Genomic DNA, 20,786 nt, shown 5'->3' with positions numbered 1-20,786 from the left:
ATAGGCGACACTTTAAATTTATTTAACGGTTACCAGTTTAGAGTTGGAGTGTAGCTCTTTTTTTTAAATTATTGCTCACGCTCTGGCGATCGCGGCGATACCTCACATGTGTGGTTTGAACAGCGATTTCATTCGCGGCTCGACTTCCGTATACGTCTTTTTTTGTGCGCGAGCTAACGGTGATCGGGGCGGCTAAATGTTTTTTTTTTTTTTCCCATTTATTTTATTTATTTTTTTAACTTTATTACAGTTTTTAAAAAAAAAAAAAATCTGATCACTTTTATTGCTGTCACAAGCAATGTAAACATCCCTTGTGACAGCAATATGCAGTGACAGGTACACTTTATGGAGGGATCGAGGGTCTAAAAGACCCTCGACCCCTCCACTACACCTCCCTGTATGCAAAACGCCGAAAACTTTGCTTTTGCATACAGCCGTTTTTCAAATTTGGCGCCGTTTTGCAGCACACTAACCCGGAAGTGACGTCATGGACGCCGCCTCCGGGTTACGTCATCGGAGACCCGATCGATGCCGTTTCCGGCATTCATCGGGACTCCATCCAGCCGGCGGACGCGCCGGCTGGGTGCTCAGGGCTCCCGGTGGGACGGGAGCCCCGGTAAAAGCCGCGGAAGGCGGCGGGAGGGGGGGGACGTCCCCTCCCGCCCCCCGGGTAACGATCGAGCGGCCCCCCGGGTAACGATCGACGGATGACCGGTCGGCCGATAATCGTTGCGTGTGTACTAGGCTTAAGCTGAAAAGGCGGCAGATGGGGTTGTACACATGCTGCAGCCACAATGCTTGCATCACAGTGAAGCAGAATTTAACTACCTTGTTCACCTAAGTGGGGCAGAACCACAATCAGCCTGCAACTGTCCCATGGCATGGTGGTGAAGGTTTTCAGGGGTTTGTAACTGGCAGTAAGGAGGTGATATAGCACCTGTTCACTGCCTGTCAAATTCCCTCTGAAGTGCATTCCACCATGGATCACTCTTCAGTGAGCTAGCACTAGTGTAAACTAGACCCAAGGGATAGGCCACTTTACAAGAGACCACTAGGGGGGGCTAATATAAATACCTCCTGTTGCTTACAGATTTAATTATTATTACAGGTATTTATAAAGAGCTGACAATTTACATAGGGCTGCACATTCACATCAGTCCCTGCCCTCCAGGAGCTTACAATCTAAGGTCCCTCTCTCACATACATACACATAAATACACATACAGTATGCACATACACAATACCAGGGCCAAGCCCACCAGCATGTCTTTGGAGTGTCGGAGGTAAGTGGACTACCCTGAGGAATAGCACACAAGCACAGGCTAACTCTATGCAGATACATGCAATTCAAAATATTGCAGTCTGTACACACATGGACACTTGCACTATAAATATCGACTGACGCATTTTTGACGCTGAAATTTATTTTAGATCCAGTTATGTTATCACTACAGCTCTATGCTTATCTATACAATGCTCGCAGAAGGCTAGCGGGAGGGTGCTGCACATAGCTTCCTAAAAACATCATGGCACTCTGCCTGATGCAGAAAAATTTGAGTAAGCTATTTCAGTAAAGGAAAGGAGCGTACTAACTATTGACCAACTGAAAGTGGTTCTAAAGGCTTAAGGTTTTCTTACCTTAATGCAAACCTTCCAGTATGAGCTATCCTCCCCTCCCCCTTAAATACTTACCTTTCTCCTCATAGGATCCAGCACTTCTCATATGATCCAGCACTTCTGTTCTCTCTCCTCTCTCTCTTTCCTCACAGACAGAGGCAGCAGCAGGACCCATTGGCTCCTGCTGCTGTCAATCAAATCCTATAAGGAAGGAGCAGTGGGCACTGTGTCTACAGAGTCCGGCTTGGGAGCGAGCCCGCACGTCTGCCCTCATAACAAGTGGCTTGCTATGGGGGCAGACACAGATGAGAAGCCAAGAGCGCCAGCGGGGGACCCCAGAAGTGGAGGTTTGGGGCCACTCTGTGCAATACCATTTAGTGGTGCACCTAACTTTTCAGTGCCGAAACCGAAAATTTAGGATGCACCTGGTCGAAACCGAAATTGACTTTTTAAAAATATATATATATATTTTATAAATAATTGTATTATATTCGACTTTTTATTTAATATCATGAATTTAAATCAATACGAATTTATTGTTGGCCATTATCGCCACCTTTTGAAGAGGTGTTAAAAATCCTGCTTGCTGCTTTTTAGGTGTATATTTGGCAAACCGCACCAAAAACGCACCTCCCCTTTGAAATGCATTGAAAACGCAGCAAAAACGCATCAAAAATGCACTTGTGTGGTGTTTGTAAAGCATTTTTGAGTCACATGTCCTATGAAGAACAAACCATAAGCAAGGTAAAATGACTCGCGTCCGCAGCGGCCTGGACAATTTCAGGATCTGATGTAACAATCAGGGGAGGGCCGTCAACTGCGATCCCGCAAAAGGAGGCCGACCGAGGGCCCATCAATGGACCACCTACTGGAGCCCGTAAAAAGGGGACAAGGGGGTCGCCCTCCAAGCCCCCCCATAGAGGCCCGCATAATAGTAAATAGCCCCTTTAAAGGTCCGCCTGCTGTGAGGCGGATGCGCAGGCAGGGTACCCTGATGGTCCCGCATCGATAAAAAGGGGCAGGTGCCCCACACAATAATGGCGGCAAGGCTGTCATCAAAAAATGAACCGCCCCCACAGCGCCACCCCTTCTAAGAGACGAGCCAAGCTGACCGCATGCCCTAGCAGGCCGGAAGCCGCTGCCTAAATTTTAGTGGAGGCCCAGCCGTAAGTGCACGGTTTCCAGTCCAGCAGATGACCAAAGGAAGAGTAGGGGGCCTCAGCCAAACTCACTGGGGCCTAAATGTATTTGGGCTCCTAGCCGCCTGGACGCGAGCCCCAGCAAAGCTGACCACCCAGGGGCAGCGGAGGGGAGGGTGGATGCCCAAACGGGAGGCAGTGGCTTCAGCCACCCTCACAGGGGCCGCCCCATATAGTCTCCGACCAGTAGGCCGCAAAGCCGCGGCCTAAATTTTTGGCTGGATCCAGCCACATGAGGCGTGGACCCACAGATGCTAAACCATCCTCTCCAACAGTCACCACAGGGAGCCCAGAGGACATCCCTGCCCTTGTCACCAACCCCCAGGGTGGCAGGGATCAACCCCCATTTGCGCATCAGGAAAAACCCGGTCAGCAGTAACTCCAATAAGCCCCCTTTTAGAGCATGTGGAAAAAGCCAACTCATAACCTCACCCAGGGAGGGGGGGCGAAAGACCCATAGTGACCACCGAAAGTTTAGAGGGGCTAGGGGGAAGGAGGGGAACCCAGGGGTCCCACCGTCCCAGGGAGGGGCCCACATCCACCCCAAAACCCTCAAGGAGTAGAGGAGGACAGCTACTTACCATACCAGAAACAGAGTGGGCACAGCTCCGGACAGACCACTGCTCCATCGGAATGTGGGTGGTTGCCAAGGCCAGGTCGCAGGGCCGCTGATAGGGGGGGACCACCAGCCCTCTTGTAGGGGGCCCGAGCACACAGGGGGGCCCACACAGAGAGGGGGGATTAGTGATGGGCAACAAATACAGAAATATTCCTCCAGCACCTGAATCTGATCTGTCCCTCTCCCTGCTATCAGCTTTTATCTGTTGAGAAAGAGACAGTTGTCCCTCACTAATCCCCCTCCCTTGTGTGGGCCCCCCTCCCAGCACTTATCTATGCTCAGGAGTTTATTTGTAAATTGTAACTTTGGTCTATGGTCAAACATTCCCATAGACACACTCCTAAACCTTGTGGACAGCCTTCCCAGAAGAGTTGAAGCTGTTATAGCTGCAAAGGGTGGGCCAACTCAATATTGAACCCTACAGACTAAGACTGGGTTCCCATTAAAGTTCATGTGTGTGTAAAGGCAGGCGTCCCAATACTTTTAGACCCCGTTCACACTGGGGCGACGCTACTTGCCGGGGCGACCTCATAGGTCGCGGTGCGCACCTCGGAGCGGCCGGCACGGACTTCATATCATTGAAGTCAATGCAGGTCGCCCCAAAGAAGCTCCGGACCCTTTTTCTAAGTCGGAGCGACTTGTGTCACTCCTATTAAAACGGGTCCACAGCTACTCTATGGCAGGCGACCTGTCAGGCGACCAGGTCGCCTGACAGGTCGCCCCAGTGTGAACGGAGTCTTATATATTAATGTGTGAATAAAGCTACTGAAAACAAACACATTTCATTTTAATCTAACTGGCTCTTTACTGAGATAACAACTGACATCTAAACACGCAGCAATCAGCCAGTCCTACTGAAATAACACAAGTTATATTTGAAGCTGGGATAAAACTGGAAGGTTCTGACAAACTGCGTATTTACTGAGTCACCCGCCTCTCGGCACTGCAAATCCTACCCACACTGGTACCATGCCCAGGAGTCCCCAGATCACACAGCAGTTCCAGTTCCCATCCAACATTGTGCTGTGGGCGGATTTCTTCACAAATTCATCATGCTCGCAATTTAGATTTATTTTTATAGAACACTTAAATAAAAATAAGCAGTAAACCTCAATTAAAGAAGAACACAGCTATGCAATAAGTGCATCGAAAGTGGCCAACTAAAATAACCCCCACTCTAAACTAACCACCCTGATACTAAAACTTACAGTGTTTACTGTGCCAATGCCTAACTGGCAGATTACAGTGGACTTTGTATCTTTGTTCTTCCCATGCACTGCTTCTCTCTGTGTTCATCATGTCAGAAAAAAACAGATCAGAACCAGTAAAAAAAAGCTTAGCATCTGCAACGCAAGAAGACCATGTTTCACATTCCGAAGCTGTACTCTATAGAAGCTATCATGAGCATAAATAGCATTGGTGAGAGCTAACAATGAGCAGGCCATATTTTGAGATTCGGCACTGCGTTTTTTTAACGGACAACTGCGTGGTCATGCAACAATGTACCCAAATAAAATGAATGTCCTTTTTCCCCACAAATAGAGCTTTATTTTGGTGATATTTGATCACATCTGCGATTTTTATTTTTTGCGCTATAAACAAAAAAAGAGCGACAATTCTGTAAAAAAAAAAAAAAAAAAAAAACAATATTTTTCACATTGCTATATGACAGTCTCAAAAAAAAATGTAAAAATCTATTTTTTTTTTACATTTTAGGCCAATTTGTTTTCTGCTACATATTTTTGGTAAAAAAAAAAGCATATTTTGATTGGTTTGCGCAAAAGTTATCGCGTCTACTAACTACGGCAAAGATTTGTCATTTTTATGGTTTTGTTTTTCTACTAGTAATGGCGGCAATCTGCGATTTTTAGCGGAACGGCGACATTGCGGCAGGTAGATCAGACCCCTAACTGACATTTTTGACACTTTTGGGGGGACCAGTGACATTACTACAGTAATCAGTGCTAAAAATAAGCACTGTTACTGTAATAATGACACTGGCAGGAAAGGGGTTAACACTGTGGGTGATCAAGGGGTTAAATGTGAGCCTAGGGGAGTGATTCTAACTGTGGGGGGGCGTGGCTTGTGAAATGATCATAGAGACCTGTGTTCCTATATAGAAGGATCACAGGAGCTCTGTGATCATTCCAGGGAGAGGAACGGTCAGCTGTGTTTACAACAGCTGCTCGTCCTTCTCTCTCAGCAGGGAGCGATCGCGGGTGGCAGGCGCGCGACCGACATAGACCTACGTTGGCTCGTGCAGGAGGGCCAACCTGCCACAGTAAATATGTGGCGGGCGGTCCGGAACCGGTTAAACCAGTGGAGTAACTAGAACATTCAGGGCCCCAGTGCAAGAGACCATAAAGGGCCCCCCTGACTCCTGGACTCCCCACGGTGGAGTAATGCCAGAGCCCGGCCGCAAGTGCGACCTTTGAGACCCTGGTAGTTCCGAAATTGGTGCCAGTAGTTTTTTTATTTTTATTTTTTGTTACCTTTTTATTTTATTTATTTAGTTATTTACAATTTACATTTTTTTTACATTCTTTTAGGAGCCCCCTTGGGGAGCTTTGGTGAAATATCAGGGGTCTAAACAGGCCTCTGATGTTTCCCCTTTGAGACAGAGAAACGAGGTTGAGGACACAGCCTTTAATCTCCTTCTCTGCAGCCTCAGCAGCACAGAATGAATGGACAGGAAAAGCTCTGTACAGAGCTTCCTGTTCAATCACAAACTGAAGCATAGTAAACAGTTTGCTATGCCTCAGTTAAAAAAAGGAACAGAGTCAGTGATTGGTTAATGACTCGATTCATTAGGAGAAGGAAGGGGCTGATAAATGACACATATACCAGCCACTTCCCTGCTCTACATCCTGAAAGTATCCCCCGCAGCAGCTGGCAGGGGAAGGGAGGAAGGAAGCACTGCAGAGAATGAGGGGGCCGGGGGAGTATACAGGAGCCCGATCACAGCAGGAAGTGGATAGGAGAGGCAGCAGCGCGGCATGTTGAAGAACAGATCCCCTCCGTTTTTCTCATACAGCCGCTGAAAGGCTGCAGGAGGAAAATGGAGGGGATTGGTTCCTCTAAATGACGCCCCTGTTGCCTCTCCTATCCAAGTGTACAGGGGTCGCACCACAATTGTGACCCCTGCGACCCCTGTAGGTATGCCCTTGCTTTAAACAAGAGATAAACAAATGAATATGCAATTCAGGAGCCAGATTGTCCAATGATGGAATTTTTAGAAACCAGCTCCTTTGAAAACCTCAAAAGTTACTGTAGATGCCAACTGTAATCTGTGAAATCGAACTATAGGCAAAACATTTTTTTTTGCCATCTGTGTCCCATTGAGGAGATTTACCTTCACCTTCACTTCCTGTCCCACAGCCAAAACAGGAACTGAGAGGAAATCCCTGCAAATTAAAGAGGTTGTAAACCCTTTTTTTTTTTTCTTTTTCACCCTGAAAGACAAACACATAATGAGCTAGTATGCATCATATACTAGCTCATTATGAAATACTTACCTTAGAACGAGCCCCCGCCGTGCCGCCCGCTTACCTCCTAAACATGTTTAGGAGATATTTACAGTACCTATAAAAAAACTAACTAAACTAACCTAAAAAAAAAAAACTATCCGGATGAAATATGCCGTCTGTCAACCTTGTTTTAGGAGCTTGCATTTAAGAAAACAAAATCAGCATGGGATGCCCTTATATTTCTATTCCCATGCTCATATACCACAGGTTCCTTTTAAAGCAGAAATGTACCTAAATGACCATAGAAATATTCTATCACACTCCTTTCTGGATAGAGCCTAGACTATGGGGTGCTGCACCAATCAACTGCTAATAAACTGGTGATCATTGTACAAGAAAACGTATATAAATATATTTCACTGCACAGTAAAGTGCAGCTTAACTATTTGGGGTCTAAGCTTTTACACCAAGTATGTTCACACATAAAGAATACAAGAAAACTTAAAATTGTGTAGCGCCCCCTCGAACATATACAGTATATAAATATCTATCAAGTGCAAGAATTATCAAAATATATCAAACTGACCTTCAGTGCACATTAAATTATAACGAACCCAATAAAAATACCAAATGCCAAAAAAATAATAAAAATAAAAGTCCATCAAACAGTGGGAGGAGTGTATTTTGGATAGTCAGGTGGTATAGGAGGTGGAGGAACCAGGTGGTGGTTTGAAGAAATAAGAAGTTTCATCACAGTATTCACACTAAGGACAAAATTTGATCCCAGATGTTATTTTTTTTTGGCCTGTTTTGATTTAATTGTATTTTTTTTTTTATTGCATTTGCAAATTTTTATTGTGTTTGTGACTGAGGGTAACTTTGATATATGTTATATGAATAAAGCCGGCACACAAAAAGGCTTCTTCCAAGTAAAATTCTTTATTCCAGTAGGAATAGCGGTGACAACATGACAAATACTGACGCGTTTTGGCTTTACACCTTCCTCATTGATATATGTTGATAATTCTTGCACTATATTTATACAGTATACTCACAATAGGAATGTATATACAGTAAACCCCCCTCCATTGCGGGGGTTACGTTCCGGACCCAGCCGCGAAAAGTGAAAATCCGCGAAATAGAAAAACCCTATTAAAATGCATTGTAGGCATGTTTTTTTACTGTCGCTGTACGTGTAAAAGCATTTTAAGGTCTTTAAACACACTTTTAAAACAATAGGAACTCATTTAAACACATAAAAGATACTGAGAGACATAGCAAGAGCTATGGAAAAAACAAAAATATTGCATTTTTAATGATTTATATAGTAAAATAACATTACAAAAAAAACCGCAATATACCGGGACCGCAAAAACTGAACCGCGATGGTGCAGGGGTTTACTGTACGTATATGTTGAAGGGAGCACCAATAAGTACATGTTGAAGGACCAGAACTCCATGGACCAATTTAAAAGTCCAACAATTTAGTAAACCATTCCTATCACATCAATTTAGGTGAAATGTCTTAGCATGCTTGACGATGGGGTCCTGCACGACTCTGAAATGTTGCGCCTAAACTGATGTCATCACTTTAATAAAATGTTGGAATTTTATATAGATACTTGATGACTCCGAAAGATTTTCAAATATCAATAACAGTCATAAAGCGTAGACAATAAGATCATATGGATTATGTGATATGAAAGTGCTAATCCTGCATTACTGCATGCAGCTGCAGGGCGGCATGTTTGTTCATAGTGTGCTGGAGAAGGGGGGGTGTTCTGCTGTTTTACATTTAACAATCAATAATAGACAATTCTCAGTTTCTGGGTACATGGATCAAAAATGCCTTTCTCACCCTCAGAGAAGGAATGCACTAAAAAGGATCGGAATACCTGAATTCTATTCACCGTTAGATCTCGGTGCAGAAGGATAGCTTTCATTGCCTATTGCAGATCAGATCCTCGAAAAGGTAAGTTTTGCATTTCAAGGTATATGTTTTTGGGCCAGGTTAAAGTGACCCTATCACCACTGTGTCACTTCTACAAACAGGGCAGCCTCTTAATGGGCAGCACAGTGGCCTAGTGGTTAGCATTTCTGCCTGGCAGCACTAGGGTCATTAGTTTGCATCCTGACCAGAACACTATCTGTATTGAGTTTGCATGTTCTCCCTGTGCTTGCATGGGTTTCCTCCCACACACTAAAGACATGCTGGTCTTTAGCCTAGGTTCACACTATTGCATTTTCTAGTGTAGCTTGCGTTTTGCAGAAACGCAGTGCAAGCCATTTAGTTTCAATGTTTTTATTGAGTATTTCATTATAGTAGACAAGTGTACAGAAAAATTGATATAGCCATCAATACTTTGTTAGTCTTTTGAACATCGATCACAATGTATATTGTAGAAGTGCAATAAAGTTTTATGCTTTTCATTGGTGAACTTGTACATGGCAATCATTAACAGTACAAGCCTAATCAGAATATGTCGTCCGCCACCTCCAGACACAGTGCAAGCCATTTAACATGATTTCCTATGGTTAACGTTCACATTCCTGCGGGCAGTGGTGTATTTTGGTTTTGTGCTGCCCTAGGCAAGACTAAAATTGGGTGCCCCCTTTCCCACTCCTATGTAAATTGGCCCCACTCCTTCCTTTTTAACGGATGTGACTCCCTCCAAAATTGAAGGACTCCAAGTGCCAGCATGAACCCCTGAGATCTCATAAGAGGGGGGGTGAGAGGGGGTGGGAGAGAGAGAGGGGGGGGGCAATGAGAGAGAGAGAGGGGGTGGGTGAGGAAGAGAGGGAGGGAGAGAGAGGGGGGTGAGAGAGAGAGAAGGGGGTGAGAGAGAGAGAGGGGGGGGTGAGAGAGAGCGAGAGAGGGGGGTGAGAGAGGGGGGATGAGAGAGAGGGATGAGAGAGAGAGGGGGATTAGAGAGAGAGCGAGAGGGATGAGAGAGCAAGGAGGGATGAAAGGGAAGAGAGAGAGAGAGAAAGAGAGAGAGAGGATGAGGGGGGGGTCGGTGAGAGAGAGAGAGAGAGGATGAGAGGGGGGATGAGAGAAGAGGGGGTGAGAGAGAGAAAGAGAGGGGGGGTGAGAGAAGAGGGGTTGAGAGAGAGGGGGGTGAGAGAGAAAGAAAGAGGGGGAGAGAGAGTGAGAGGAGGGGAGAGAGAGAGGGTGAGTGAGTGAGTGAGAGAGAGGAGGGGGGTTGAGAGAGAGAGAGAGGTGGAAGAGGCAGCACTAGCAACCAGTGGCCAAAAGAGTCTCAGGTGGAGGGGGGGGGCAGATTTTTTGCTGCCCCCCTGCAAAGTGCTGCCCTAGGCCTGGGCCTTGTCGGCCTAGGCCAAAATACAGCACTGCCTGCGGGCACGTGTTTTAGAAAGGGTCTGGGACTTCTTTCCCTGCAGTGCTTTGCATTTTTGGTCCAACTGACTTCAATGGGACCATGCTTCACTGCAAACACCTCCCACTGAAAACAGACTTCCCATGCTGCCCTGAAAAATTATTGTATTGGCCAACACAAAAACGCAAAACACATCAAAAACACAACACACACACACACACCGCAAAATGTATATGAAAAATGGACCAACTGCAAACTGCGTAGGTGTGAACCTAGCCTAATAGTGTGCACACATACACATACTACAGACATTTAGGCTCCTTTCTAAATTGACCCAAGTACATGTTTAAATGCAAAACATGTTCCTTGAGGGCAGGGACTGATTTAAAGTGCTGGCACTAGAGCTGCACGATTCTGGAAAAAATGAGAATCAGGATTTTTTGCTTAGAATAAAGATCACGATTCTCAGGGTAACATCATCTTTTACATTATACAACAAAATTGAGCTAACTTTACTGTTTATTTTTTTTTTTTAATTTATTAAAGTGTATTTTTCCCAAAAAACTGAGTTTTATAGACTTCTGCCCAATACAGTGTGACATAAAGGATTGCAATGATTGCCATTTTATTCTCTAGGGTCTCTACTAAAAAAATATATAATGTTTGGGAGTTCTAATTAATTCATTTTTTAGCAAAAAATACTGATGTTACTTCTGATGTTACTGATGTAAGCAACAAGTGTCAGAAAAAGGCTTGGTCTTTAACCTCCCTGGCGGTATGATTATGTCTGGAATTACATACCAAAAGCGGTACAATTCTTTTCATGGAAATTTGGCGTTATGTATTATAGGCCTACAATTCTTAGTAATTACTGACTTAAACCTGACCAAAACAAGACTCTAGTAGACATCCCAGATGTGATAAATTTGAAACACAAACGCATGAATTATAATCGAATCAATAATATTATTTTATTATTTAATATATAATATATATAATAAAATTATATTATTGATTAGATTATAATTCATGCATTATATATTATATATAGATACATATATATATATATATATATATATATATATAATATATAACGCATGAATTATAATTGAATCAATAATATCATTTTATATATATATATATATATATATATATATATATATGTGTGTGTGTGTGTGCATATTATATATATATATATATATATATATATATATATATATATATGCATATATATATATATATATACGCATATATATATATATATACCGGTGTGTTTTTCAGGCGGATTTAAACGGATGCCCCATGCATCTCTATGGGGCATCGGATGTCAGCGGAGACATGTCCGCTGACATCCGATCCGTCAAATCTCCACATAGAGAACAGCGGGGACCTGACAGCTCTGTCTCTGCACACAGCGCAGAGACAGAGCAGCCATCCGCCTGCTCAGCGGGGGATCGGCGGATCGATCCCCCACTGAGAAAAACAGAGTCTGCCGACGGACTCCCCTGTGTGAAACGGGCCTAAGAGGTTAAACTGCTCTCAGTGCCGGTTCACACTACTGCGGGTGCGCTGAGTGCATGTAATTCAGAACGCACTGTTCCTTCATTACATGCGATCTCCTGTGCGGATGCGAATTCAACCATACACTTTGTATGGCTGAAATTCGCACTGCAACCGCACAAAAGACGCACAGGACCCTTTTTTTCAGCTGCATCAGGATCGGATCGCACAGTGGTTCACACTTGTGCGATCCGATCCTGTGCGAACTGTCAGATCGCACTGTGATATGCGATCAAACTGGGGGTGTCGTTAACATTTAATTGACACCCCCTGCGTATCGCATATGGCAGTGTGAACTGCCTGGGGTGCGGATGCGATGCGGAAACACGCTGCATATTCGCAGCGTTCCCGCATCGCACAAGTGTGAACCGGCACTAAATTACAGCCGTAAGTTCATTCCTTTGATCTAAAAGAAGGAAATGATACATTGTAAAACATAGTGTTTATAGTTATCTAGCAGCCTTAACAACGATGATAAACATTTGCCGGAGCCAATTTTTTTTTTTTTTGGACAGCTGCGAGTGAGCAGAGAACGGCTCTGTAAGAATCGAGGACATGCTGTTAAGGCTCCATGTACACGGGACGTTGTTAAAAGTCCCTTTGAATGTTGGAATTTTTAGGACGTTTGAAACGTCCGTTCGGTCGCGTTTGTACCCGCGTTTAGCGGGCGTTTGGGGGCGTTTGCGTTTAGAAGCGTTCCTAGAGGTCAAAAAAATTATTCCCCTTTAAAATGGAAAAAACGCGAACGCTAAACGCGGGTCATCACGTTCAGACGCGTTCGGACGCGTTTGTGCGTTTGAAACGCCGGGAAACACACGTTCGAACGCAAATAATTGCGTTCTAAAAAAAGTCCCTGAACGCAACTGCCTGCAAATGACTGTAAACGACCTGGTGTACATGGACAGATAAGATAAAATGTAGATGGGTTCAGGGGCTTCTGAAAAAAACGCCCAACTGCTCCTAAACGGCCATTTCCAGCGTCCCGTGTACATGGAGCCTTAAGATCCTGAGGGGGGTGAAACGAGATTGCGATTGTTTTACGATTAATCGTGCTCTAGCTGGCACTATATAAATGCTTGTAGTCATAATAAAATAGACAATATATTTACCTTTTCCACAGCCGATGTGTTAAAAATCCACCCCCTTTCATTTCCACAGCCACTGCATTTATTGCACACATTTGGGGTTGTACAATACCTGCTCCTCTGCCGAACACTGTGGATCCCCCCCCCCCCCCCACCTCCCCCGGCTCATAAGTATTGTGATATTTGGGGGTCCAAATCACTAGCCATATTTGCAACAAGCAACAAGTTTTTATTTCTCCAAATCAGGCAAACAATAATAGCTTTAAAGCAAACAAAAACAGTCCATAAACTCCTGGTACAACACAAAGATTTGGCTCACTGCCAGCATAAACCTGTCCTACCACAGGGTTTAAAGTTCCCGCTGGCCTCAGGGCTCCAGAACAAGGTAACAGGAGTATATCAGCATCTCAGCAGATAAATAGCCCACAGCCCTCTCACAAATGCTGTCCCACACCTCGTGGACACCCGCTGGCTGTCTCCTGCTCTTTTCAGCCCTCTCTCACAGGTGGGTTAACCCTTATAGGACAAAGCTACCTGTAGTCAAAGTTGGAGGATCTTTCCCACTCAAGATCCCTCTGGGCCTCCGAATTCTGGGTCACATATCAGGAATTAATAACCCTGGGAAAACTGTAAATCAGTTCCCTCCCGAAACCCTTAACGCAGCACAGATGGGAATCCGTGAGCACTCCTACTGCTACTGTTTCTTGTTGCCCCTGGTAAAGGGACCACAAATTAAACAACGGGGACACGTAACTCCCATCCCGGACCTATTCCTGACATTCTGTACATGCGCCAGTGGAAGGACCCAAAGCTAACAGCAGGTTTTTAACTAACCCCTAATGTTGAATACCGGTACTTGCAACTGTCAAGAGTAGCAAAGCAGCTTTTTTGGATGCGAGTATGTGATGACAGAATCATTTTAAAGGTTAATTTAATAGCTAGGTTTACTGTTAGGGTTTGGGTAGGGAGGAGTTGAAGCGACCCATTAAATTGTCTGGAAAAAAAAAACAAATAGGGGTTTCCTGCAAAAAAAAAAGAGCTATTATACTCAGTTGCAAAGCAGCCTTGTTCCCAGAGATGTATAGTAACTAAGTAGAACTACTTCACTACTGTACTTAAGTACCGAAAGGCGGTATCTGTACTTTCCTAGAGTAGAATGTTTTTCTCCTACTTCAACTTTTACTTGACTATATTTTTTCAATGATTTCAATACTTCTACTCCGATATTTTTTTTTTGTGCTGCATAGTTACTCGTTACAATTATAAAAATTACCACTGCCAGAACAGTAGATGGCAGGTTTCATGAAGCTCAAAACATGTGTAAATCAGCGCATACGAAAATAAATACTACTGTATGTATAAATAAAAGCTGCATTTGAAATAATAAAAAACAATATGATGTTCAAACTTTTGACTTCTTTCTTTAATAACTACATAACACAGTACTTGTACTTTTACTTTCAGTACTTGAGTAGCAATTTTTTTTTCAAATCTACTGGTACTTTTACTTTCAGTACTTGAGTAGCAAAATTAAAAAAAAAAACTACTTGTAATACTTAAGTACAAAAAATGTTGAATACTTTAGTACTTCTACTCAAGTCACTTTTTGATCGAGCACTTCCACTTCTACTCAAGTCACTTTTTGATCGAGCACTTGTACTTTTACTCAAGTATGGGTTTCGAGTACTTTATACAACTCTGCTGGTTCCCTACCTTCACTCCATTCCAGCACCACAGCCTCTGTCAGACTCTTCAGAATTTGACATTTCTGAGAGTCTTGAGTGCCTGTGTCCCCCATTCCCTGCTGTGGCTCCATATTCTAACCCCTAAATCACTGCTTTGTCTTTTGGTGACATAGCGGTGGAAGATGGAACTACAGCACAACACGGCAGGGGGAACAGGCATCCAACACTCCTGGAACTGTTGTTGAAGGGTCCGACAGAGACTGCAGTGCTGGAATTCAATAAGAGTTCGAGAATGACGGTGGAGTGGTGAGTATAACAGCTCTTCTATTGCAGGGAACCTCCGTTTGGATTTTTTGAGGTGACTGACAAAGAGTCACTTTAAGTGTAAATCAGGTTAATCATTACGAATGTTGCAGGTCAGGAACATTTGAGAATATATTTTATTTTAACTTGTTTTCATTAACAATTAAATGGCCATACACTGATCAAAATACAGAAATAATCAGTAAGTGGGCCTTGATTATTTAACTGACTTCTGACTTCCCCTAAAGCTGGCCAAAGATGGATCATTTTCCGATCAATGTTTAGCAGGCCTGCTCAAAAGAAGTCGATCCTACGATCAACTTCTGTTAAATGGGCTTGTTGAAAAATTTTCTCAATAAAGCCAATGGGCTGTAGCTGCTGATCAGTGTATTCTGACAGCAAAAAATCTCTGCTGTCAGAATACAATGTCTCAGTAGGGAGGGTTCCTCTATCCACCTCAATTGTGTGGATGGAGGAATGTGTTTGTCTTTTTTGGCCAGCCTAATGCCTCGTACACACGTACCGATTGTCGGCCGTAAATATTCGGCCAACGACCGATCGGCCGATTGTAGGCTTGTTAGTATGATGCTTCCGTTTATGGTAATAAATATGTGGGAGAAAGATCTAAGTATAATTAAAATATATAATGGGCCATTATATATTTTAATTATACTTAGATCTTTCTCCCACATATTTATTACCATAAACGGCAGCGCCAATATACCCTATCCTATCTCTACCTTTCAAATATAGTTTATCTATATTTTTGGGGTAGGCTGCAGCCAACATATTAGCTTAATCACATCCAATTGCGCGGAATTCTTATACATATCAGTATGATGCTTCCGACAGCCGACAGCGCACTTTCGGCCGAAAAGAATCTGTCGTGCAGGCATTAAAATTTTTGTACGCCGACAACAGAACGGCTGATTGTGCGTCAGTCAGTACAGAATTCGGCTGACAGACAGCAGATTAGCAAGACTGGGCATGCTCAGAAAAGAAAAAAGACCAGGAAAGTTAACCATCACATGACATCACTTCTGCAGTTGGCTGTTGTTGGCCGACAAAATTCGTGTGCAGTCTTTTGCAGTTTTCAACAGACACGACAGCCCTGGACAAAAGACGGCCGATCGTTCGGCCGACAATCGGTACATGTGTACGGGGCATTAGTCTCAAATTGGGGAGAATTGTCCTGAGATGCTTGGGGCTCCACATGGAATTGCAAAAACAGATGCTTCCTAGCCCAATTTAGGAAGGGGCTGGACTAGGGGGGTGCTGGGTGGGCTGCATTTCCCAAGATTTTAGTCATGCCGCCCCCCCCCAGGACTTGTGATGTTGGTATCAGGAAGTGGAGGGGTTGGGTGCAGTATGCAACCTCGGCATTGCTGCACAGTGTCTTGCCCCTATCTGCCGCAGTGCATCATTCGTTTCCATGGTGCACAAGGCTATCAAGATGCACAGCACCAATCATTGCAATGGTGATGATAGCCGGCTGGCCAATTAAAATTAATGATTCTAATCAAAGATGGAATTTCCATGCAGACAAGTTCTGCCGCCTGCTGCTGCAGTTGCATTGAAGATTTGAAGGAAGGAACTAGATGCAGCATTGGTTTAGGTTCACTTTAGAGGAGGCTTCATAGAAAAAAGAAACTTTTCTGTCTTTACTGGACCTCTCAAAATGCTAACACAATCTGCTTTTTTTTTCTTTTTTTTTTTTTTGCTTTTTTTTAACCACTTACACAGAAATTTAATATCTGATTTCACTTTCAGCATCGCCTGAAGATTTGACATTGAGAGCTTCCTGACACTGGGTGAGAGCAGAGTGATGACCTCATCAGTCTGCCACTGTTCCTTTACTGTACAATCACAGAGTAGGACAAGTTGTAGCCCAGGTGGTCTAGCAATGGCTATAGGAGGTGCACAAATTACAGGAAAAATTGGACAGAATTCTAAACTGTTTGTCAGATAAAAAAGTATACAGTAGCTTTGCAGTGCTGCACAATGAGTTAACACTTTAATGATCCTTCTCACTATGCAAGTCTTTGAAATAAGCGACTGATTCCCAACAGTGTACAGTTCCCTATGTAACCAATATTTTATCTTAACAATTGTTAAGAGAGAAACGGAGTAATTTCACTGAATCACTTAAAGCTCCCTCTAGGACACGTGTCAAACACAAGGCCCGCGGGCCGAATCCGGCCCTCCAGGCCATTTCATGTGGCCCTCACACCTCTTCTAGATCTGCAGTAGAGCTCCAGCCCTACTTTGGGCCTCCTCCAGGCCCTGCACTTTCTGCTTCCTAGCTTCCTCCCAGCAGCAACACAAGGTAAAGGGGTGCACATTGATGTAAGGGAGGGCGGTGGGGGGACTCTTGACATCAGATGAAAGGAGTTGGGATACTCTGGACTTCTAGTATTACAGATACAACCGGCCCCTTGAGGGCAATCATAATGATGATGCGGCCCTCAGTGAAGTTGAGTCTGACACCCCTGCCTAGGAGCTAATCTGCAAATGTCCATATATTTATTACAGTAACAAAAACATAGAAATGCTAGATTGTGTAAATGTCGAAGTAACAAATTACCATAAGGTAAACTCTGCAATAATAATTCCAAATATTCACCGAAAAAAAAAATGCACTATAATCTGAAGTTGGATAAGCAGAAGGAAGATGGAGATGACAACGGACACATTTTTACTCCCCCTATCACATTTTAATGGAGATCAGCTTTACACATCATATTGGGTGCCCCTTTATACCTATACACAACAGCACTGAAGGTTGTTAGTAGACTGACCTTCTCTAGTTTTTCAAAGTGCTCCCTCAGGAACTTCATGGGGCGGTCTGGTTTGGCGATACACAAGTTCACAATGCATTCCTTCAGGATTTGCTGAATGTTGAACTTTTGTACATAGACCTCACAGCCTTTTAAACTTTCGTCTTCTATATTGGAAGCCATTTTGGAGTCAGTAGCAGGAGCTCTTCAAAACCTAGGATGTAATCAAACACAGTATGAAAGGAACGTTCAGGAGGAGAGGATAGATCAGGAAAGGGAAGGGTATCGCAGCATACAGGTCCAGCACTTATTATTATTATAGGTACTTATATAGCGCTGTCAATTTACGCAGAGCTTTACATATACATTACACATTCACATCAGTCCCTGCCCTCAAGGAGTATACAATCTAAGGTCCCTAACTCACATACATACATACATAGTAAGGCCAATTTTATACAGGATCCAATTAACCTACCAGCATGTATTTTGAGTGTGGGAGGAAACTGGAGTGCCCGGAGGAAACCCACGCAGGCACAGGGAGAACATGCAAACTCCAGGCAGGTAGTGTTGTGGTTGGGATTCGAACCAGCGACCCTCTTGCTGCTACGTGAAAGTGATAACCACTACACCACTGTGCCGCCCTTTCCTGACATTTTCAGGTGCTTAGGTGTGAAGCTATAACCTCACAGCCCAGAACTACTAGAGGAACTGTGCAGAGGTAAAGTCTAGTTAGCCAAAACATTTTTGGATAGAGTAGGGAAGAGTTAAAACTTGCTATCATGGGGAAGTTTCCTTTCTTTTCCTGTCCCAGAGAAACAACAGAAAGTTAGCCCCATTGCATGAGTCTCAGGCGTGGGGGCACCAGCAGACCATCTTGCCCTGCTGCCGGCAGCATGAAAAAGTCTATGAAGGGCTGCTGCTGCAGTTGGATGGTGTGCCAAGTGGTACTAACATTTAGGGCAGTATGCATTCAGGAATAAATGCCCAGAATGCAAGAAGTCTGGATTCCCAGCCTTCGTCCCTGGGGGTATACTACCCTAATGATTAGTATCGCTTGGTGCATCATCCAGCAGCAACTGTCAGCCTCTCATAGAGTTTTACAGGCTTCTGGCAGCAGGGCTGGATGATGCCCCTATGCCTTCCACTCACACCTAAAGAGGATCTTCACCCTAGGAACAAAAAATTAAAACTTAGCAGCTACAAATACAAATACTGTACTGTATAGTAGCTGCTGACTTTTTAAAAAAAGGACACTTACCTGTCCAGGGATCCAGCACTATCCTCACCCAAGGCTTGTTCTGCACTGGTCTACAGTTCCCCGGAGCCAGCATCTTTACTGTGTGAAGCTGGTTGTGACTCCTTTTTGGTGAAGTTCTGCTTTAAATGCTGAAGTCTCATGCACTGGGGCTAAACTCCCAGTGTGCATGAGGCCTTAGAGGAAATCCCCAAAGTGAAGGGAATACCCTCATAGTTGCCCCCAGAACATGGCCACTGGAAGATTTCCCCTCACCTCTTGTTCTGGGCTCAACTCTAAAATTTTGGATTTTCCTTACTTTTTTTCTGGATGACAATTTTCACCAGTAAAAATAGAGAAGTGATTCTTCCCAGAGGGAACCCAGACAATAACGAAAGCCTGACAGGGAGTCTAACTCTCCCACATTCTATTTAAAACAAAAAAAAAGGTTGTGCTTAGAGTTGCATTTTAATGCGAAATAACAAAATAAGCCTAATTCCTTTTCGTTTTTAAAATAAGACATTTATATTGAAGATGAATTACAGCACACAGCTGATGTCCCATAACTTTCTTGGGAAAGTTCAGCTGTAAAATTCTGCTATTTTACTGTTACTAAATAGAGTGGCAAGAGCTGTTACACTAGCTAGCTGTGTAAGCTGGGAAGTTTCTTGTCACTACAAAAAAAGCTTACAGAAGTATAGCAACTATGTTCTGAGGTTCGTTTAACCAATTGCCGCTAGACATTCCCCTTTCTTGGCGGCGCGCGCGCACCACCGGAGGCTCGCTCCTCCCACTGTATTCAGTCACGGCGGGAGTCGGGCCAGGGCACGCCGCTGCTCTTCCCCGATCGTCTGGGAATCGAGTGTGGAGATACGCCCGCTTGTGTAAACAAAGCGGGCGGATCTCCTAAGTGACAGGCAGGGTCAGATTGCAGGGTTCAGCATAGCTGAACATGCGATCTGTCCTTGTGTCACTCAGTCACCTCCCCCCACACACGTTAGTAAGCACCAGGCATACATTAACCCCTCCCTCGCCAATAAAATTAACCCCTTCCCTGCCAGTGTCATTTTTACAGTAACAGTGCATATTTATAGCACTGATTACTGCAGTAATGTCACTGGTACCCCCAAAAGTGTCAAAAATGTCAGTCAAGGGTCTGATTTGTCCACCGCAATGTCGCAGTCCCGCAAAAAAAATCGCAGATCGCCGCCATTACTCTTTAAAAAAAAAAAACACCAAAAATGACAGAAATCTTTCCCTTAGTTAGTAAACGCAATAACTTTTGCGCAAACCAATCAAAATACGCTTATTGTGATTTTTTTTTTACCAAACATAGGTAGCAGAAAACAAATTGGCCAAAAATGTAAAAAAAACGGAATTTTTGTAAAATCTTACCTGTAAAATTCCTTTCTCTGAGTCCTCCGACAGTCGCCGCCTCTTCATATTCGTCACATATGGGGTATTAGACTTTGCTCCGAAGGAGTAGCTAGGCAACAGAATATGTTAACAATAAAGCTTTAACATATCCCACCCTCAAGGGGTGGTCCCCTCAGTCAATACCCTCCTACTTCCTGCAACCATATCTCAGTTTTAGTGGAATAGCAGTAGAGTATACATTCAAACCCCAAAAGAGGGGCGGGGGCGGCGACTGTCGGAGGACTCAGAGAAAGGAATTTTACAGGTAAGATTTTACAAAAATTCCGTTTTCTCTTACGTCCTCCGACAGTCGCCGCCTCTTCATATTCGTCACATATGGGGACGTCCCAAAGCAGTGCAAACATGAGGGGTGGGAAACGCATCCGCGCCGAAAGGCAACGCAGTCTCCACATCAAAGAAAGGAACCTTACCAAAGGAAGGAAACCAGCTGGGCAACAGCAAAAATAAGTGCTCAACAGGAGC

The 20,786-nt window shown here is 44.0% G+C and overlaps 1 protein-coding gene across 2 annotated transcripts in view; it reads right to left on the bottom strand.

Moving 5' to 3' along the window:
• PRKAR1B (protein kinase cAMP-dependent type I regulatory subunit beta) overlaps positions 1 to 20,786 on the bottom strand; it is a 405,306-nt gene that overhangs the window by 363,261 nt on the left and 21,259 nt on the right. For both annotated transcript variants that reach the window (XM_082260646.1, XM_082260647.1), the window contains exon 2: positions 17,672 to 17,864. In XM_082260646.1, coding sequence (XP_082116772.1) covers positions 17,672 to 17,833 — 162 coding nt within the window. In that variant the 5' untranslated portion in view covers positions 17,834 to 17,864. The remainder of the gene's footprint in view (positions 1 to 17,671; positions 17,865 to 20,786) is intronic.

The sequence above is a fragment of the Pelophylax lessonae genome, assembly GCF_965119305.1.
Source record: "Pelophylax lessonae genome assembly, chromosome: 6".
NCBI classification, from domain to species: Eukaryota; Metazoa; Chordata; class Amphibia; order Anura; family Ranidae; genus Pelophylax; species Pelophylax lessonae.
The sequence above is the reverse complement of the archived record's forward strand: the minus strand, read 5'-3'. Positions and strand labels throughout refer to the sequence as shown.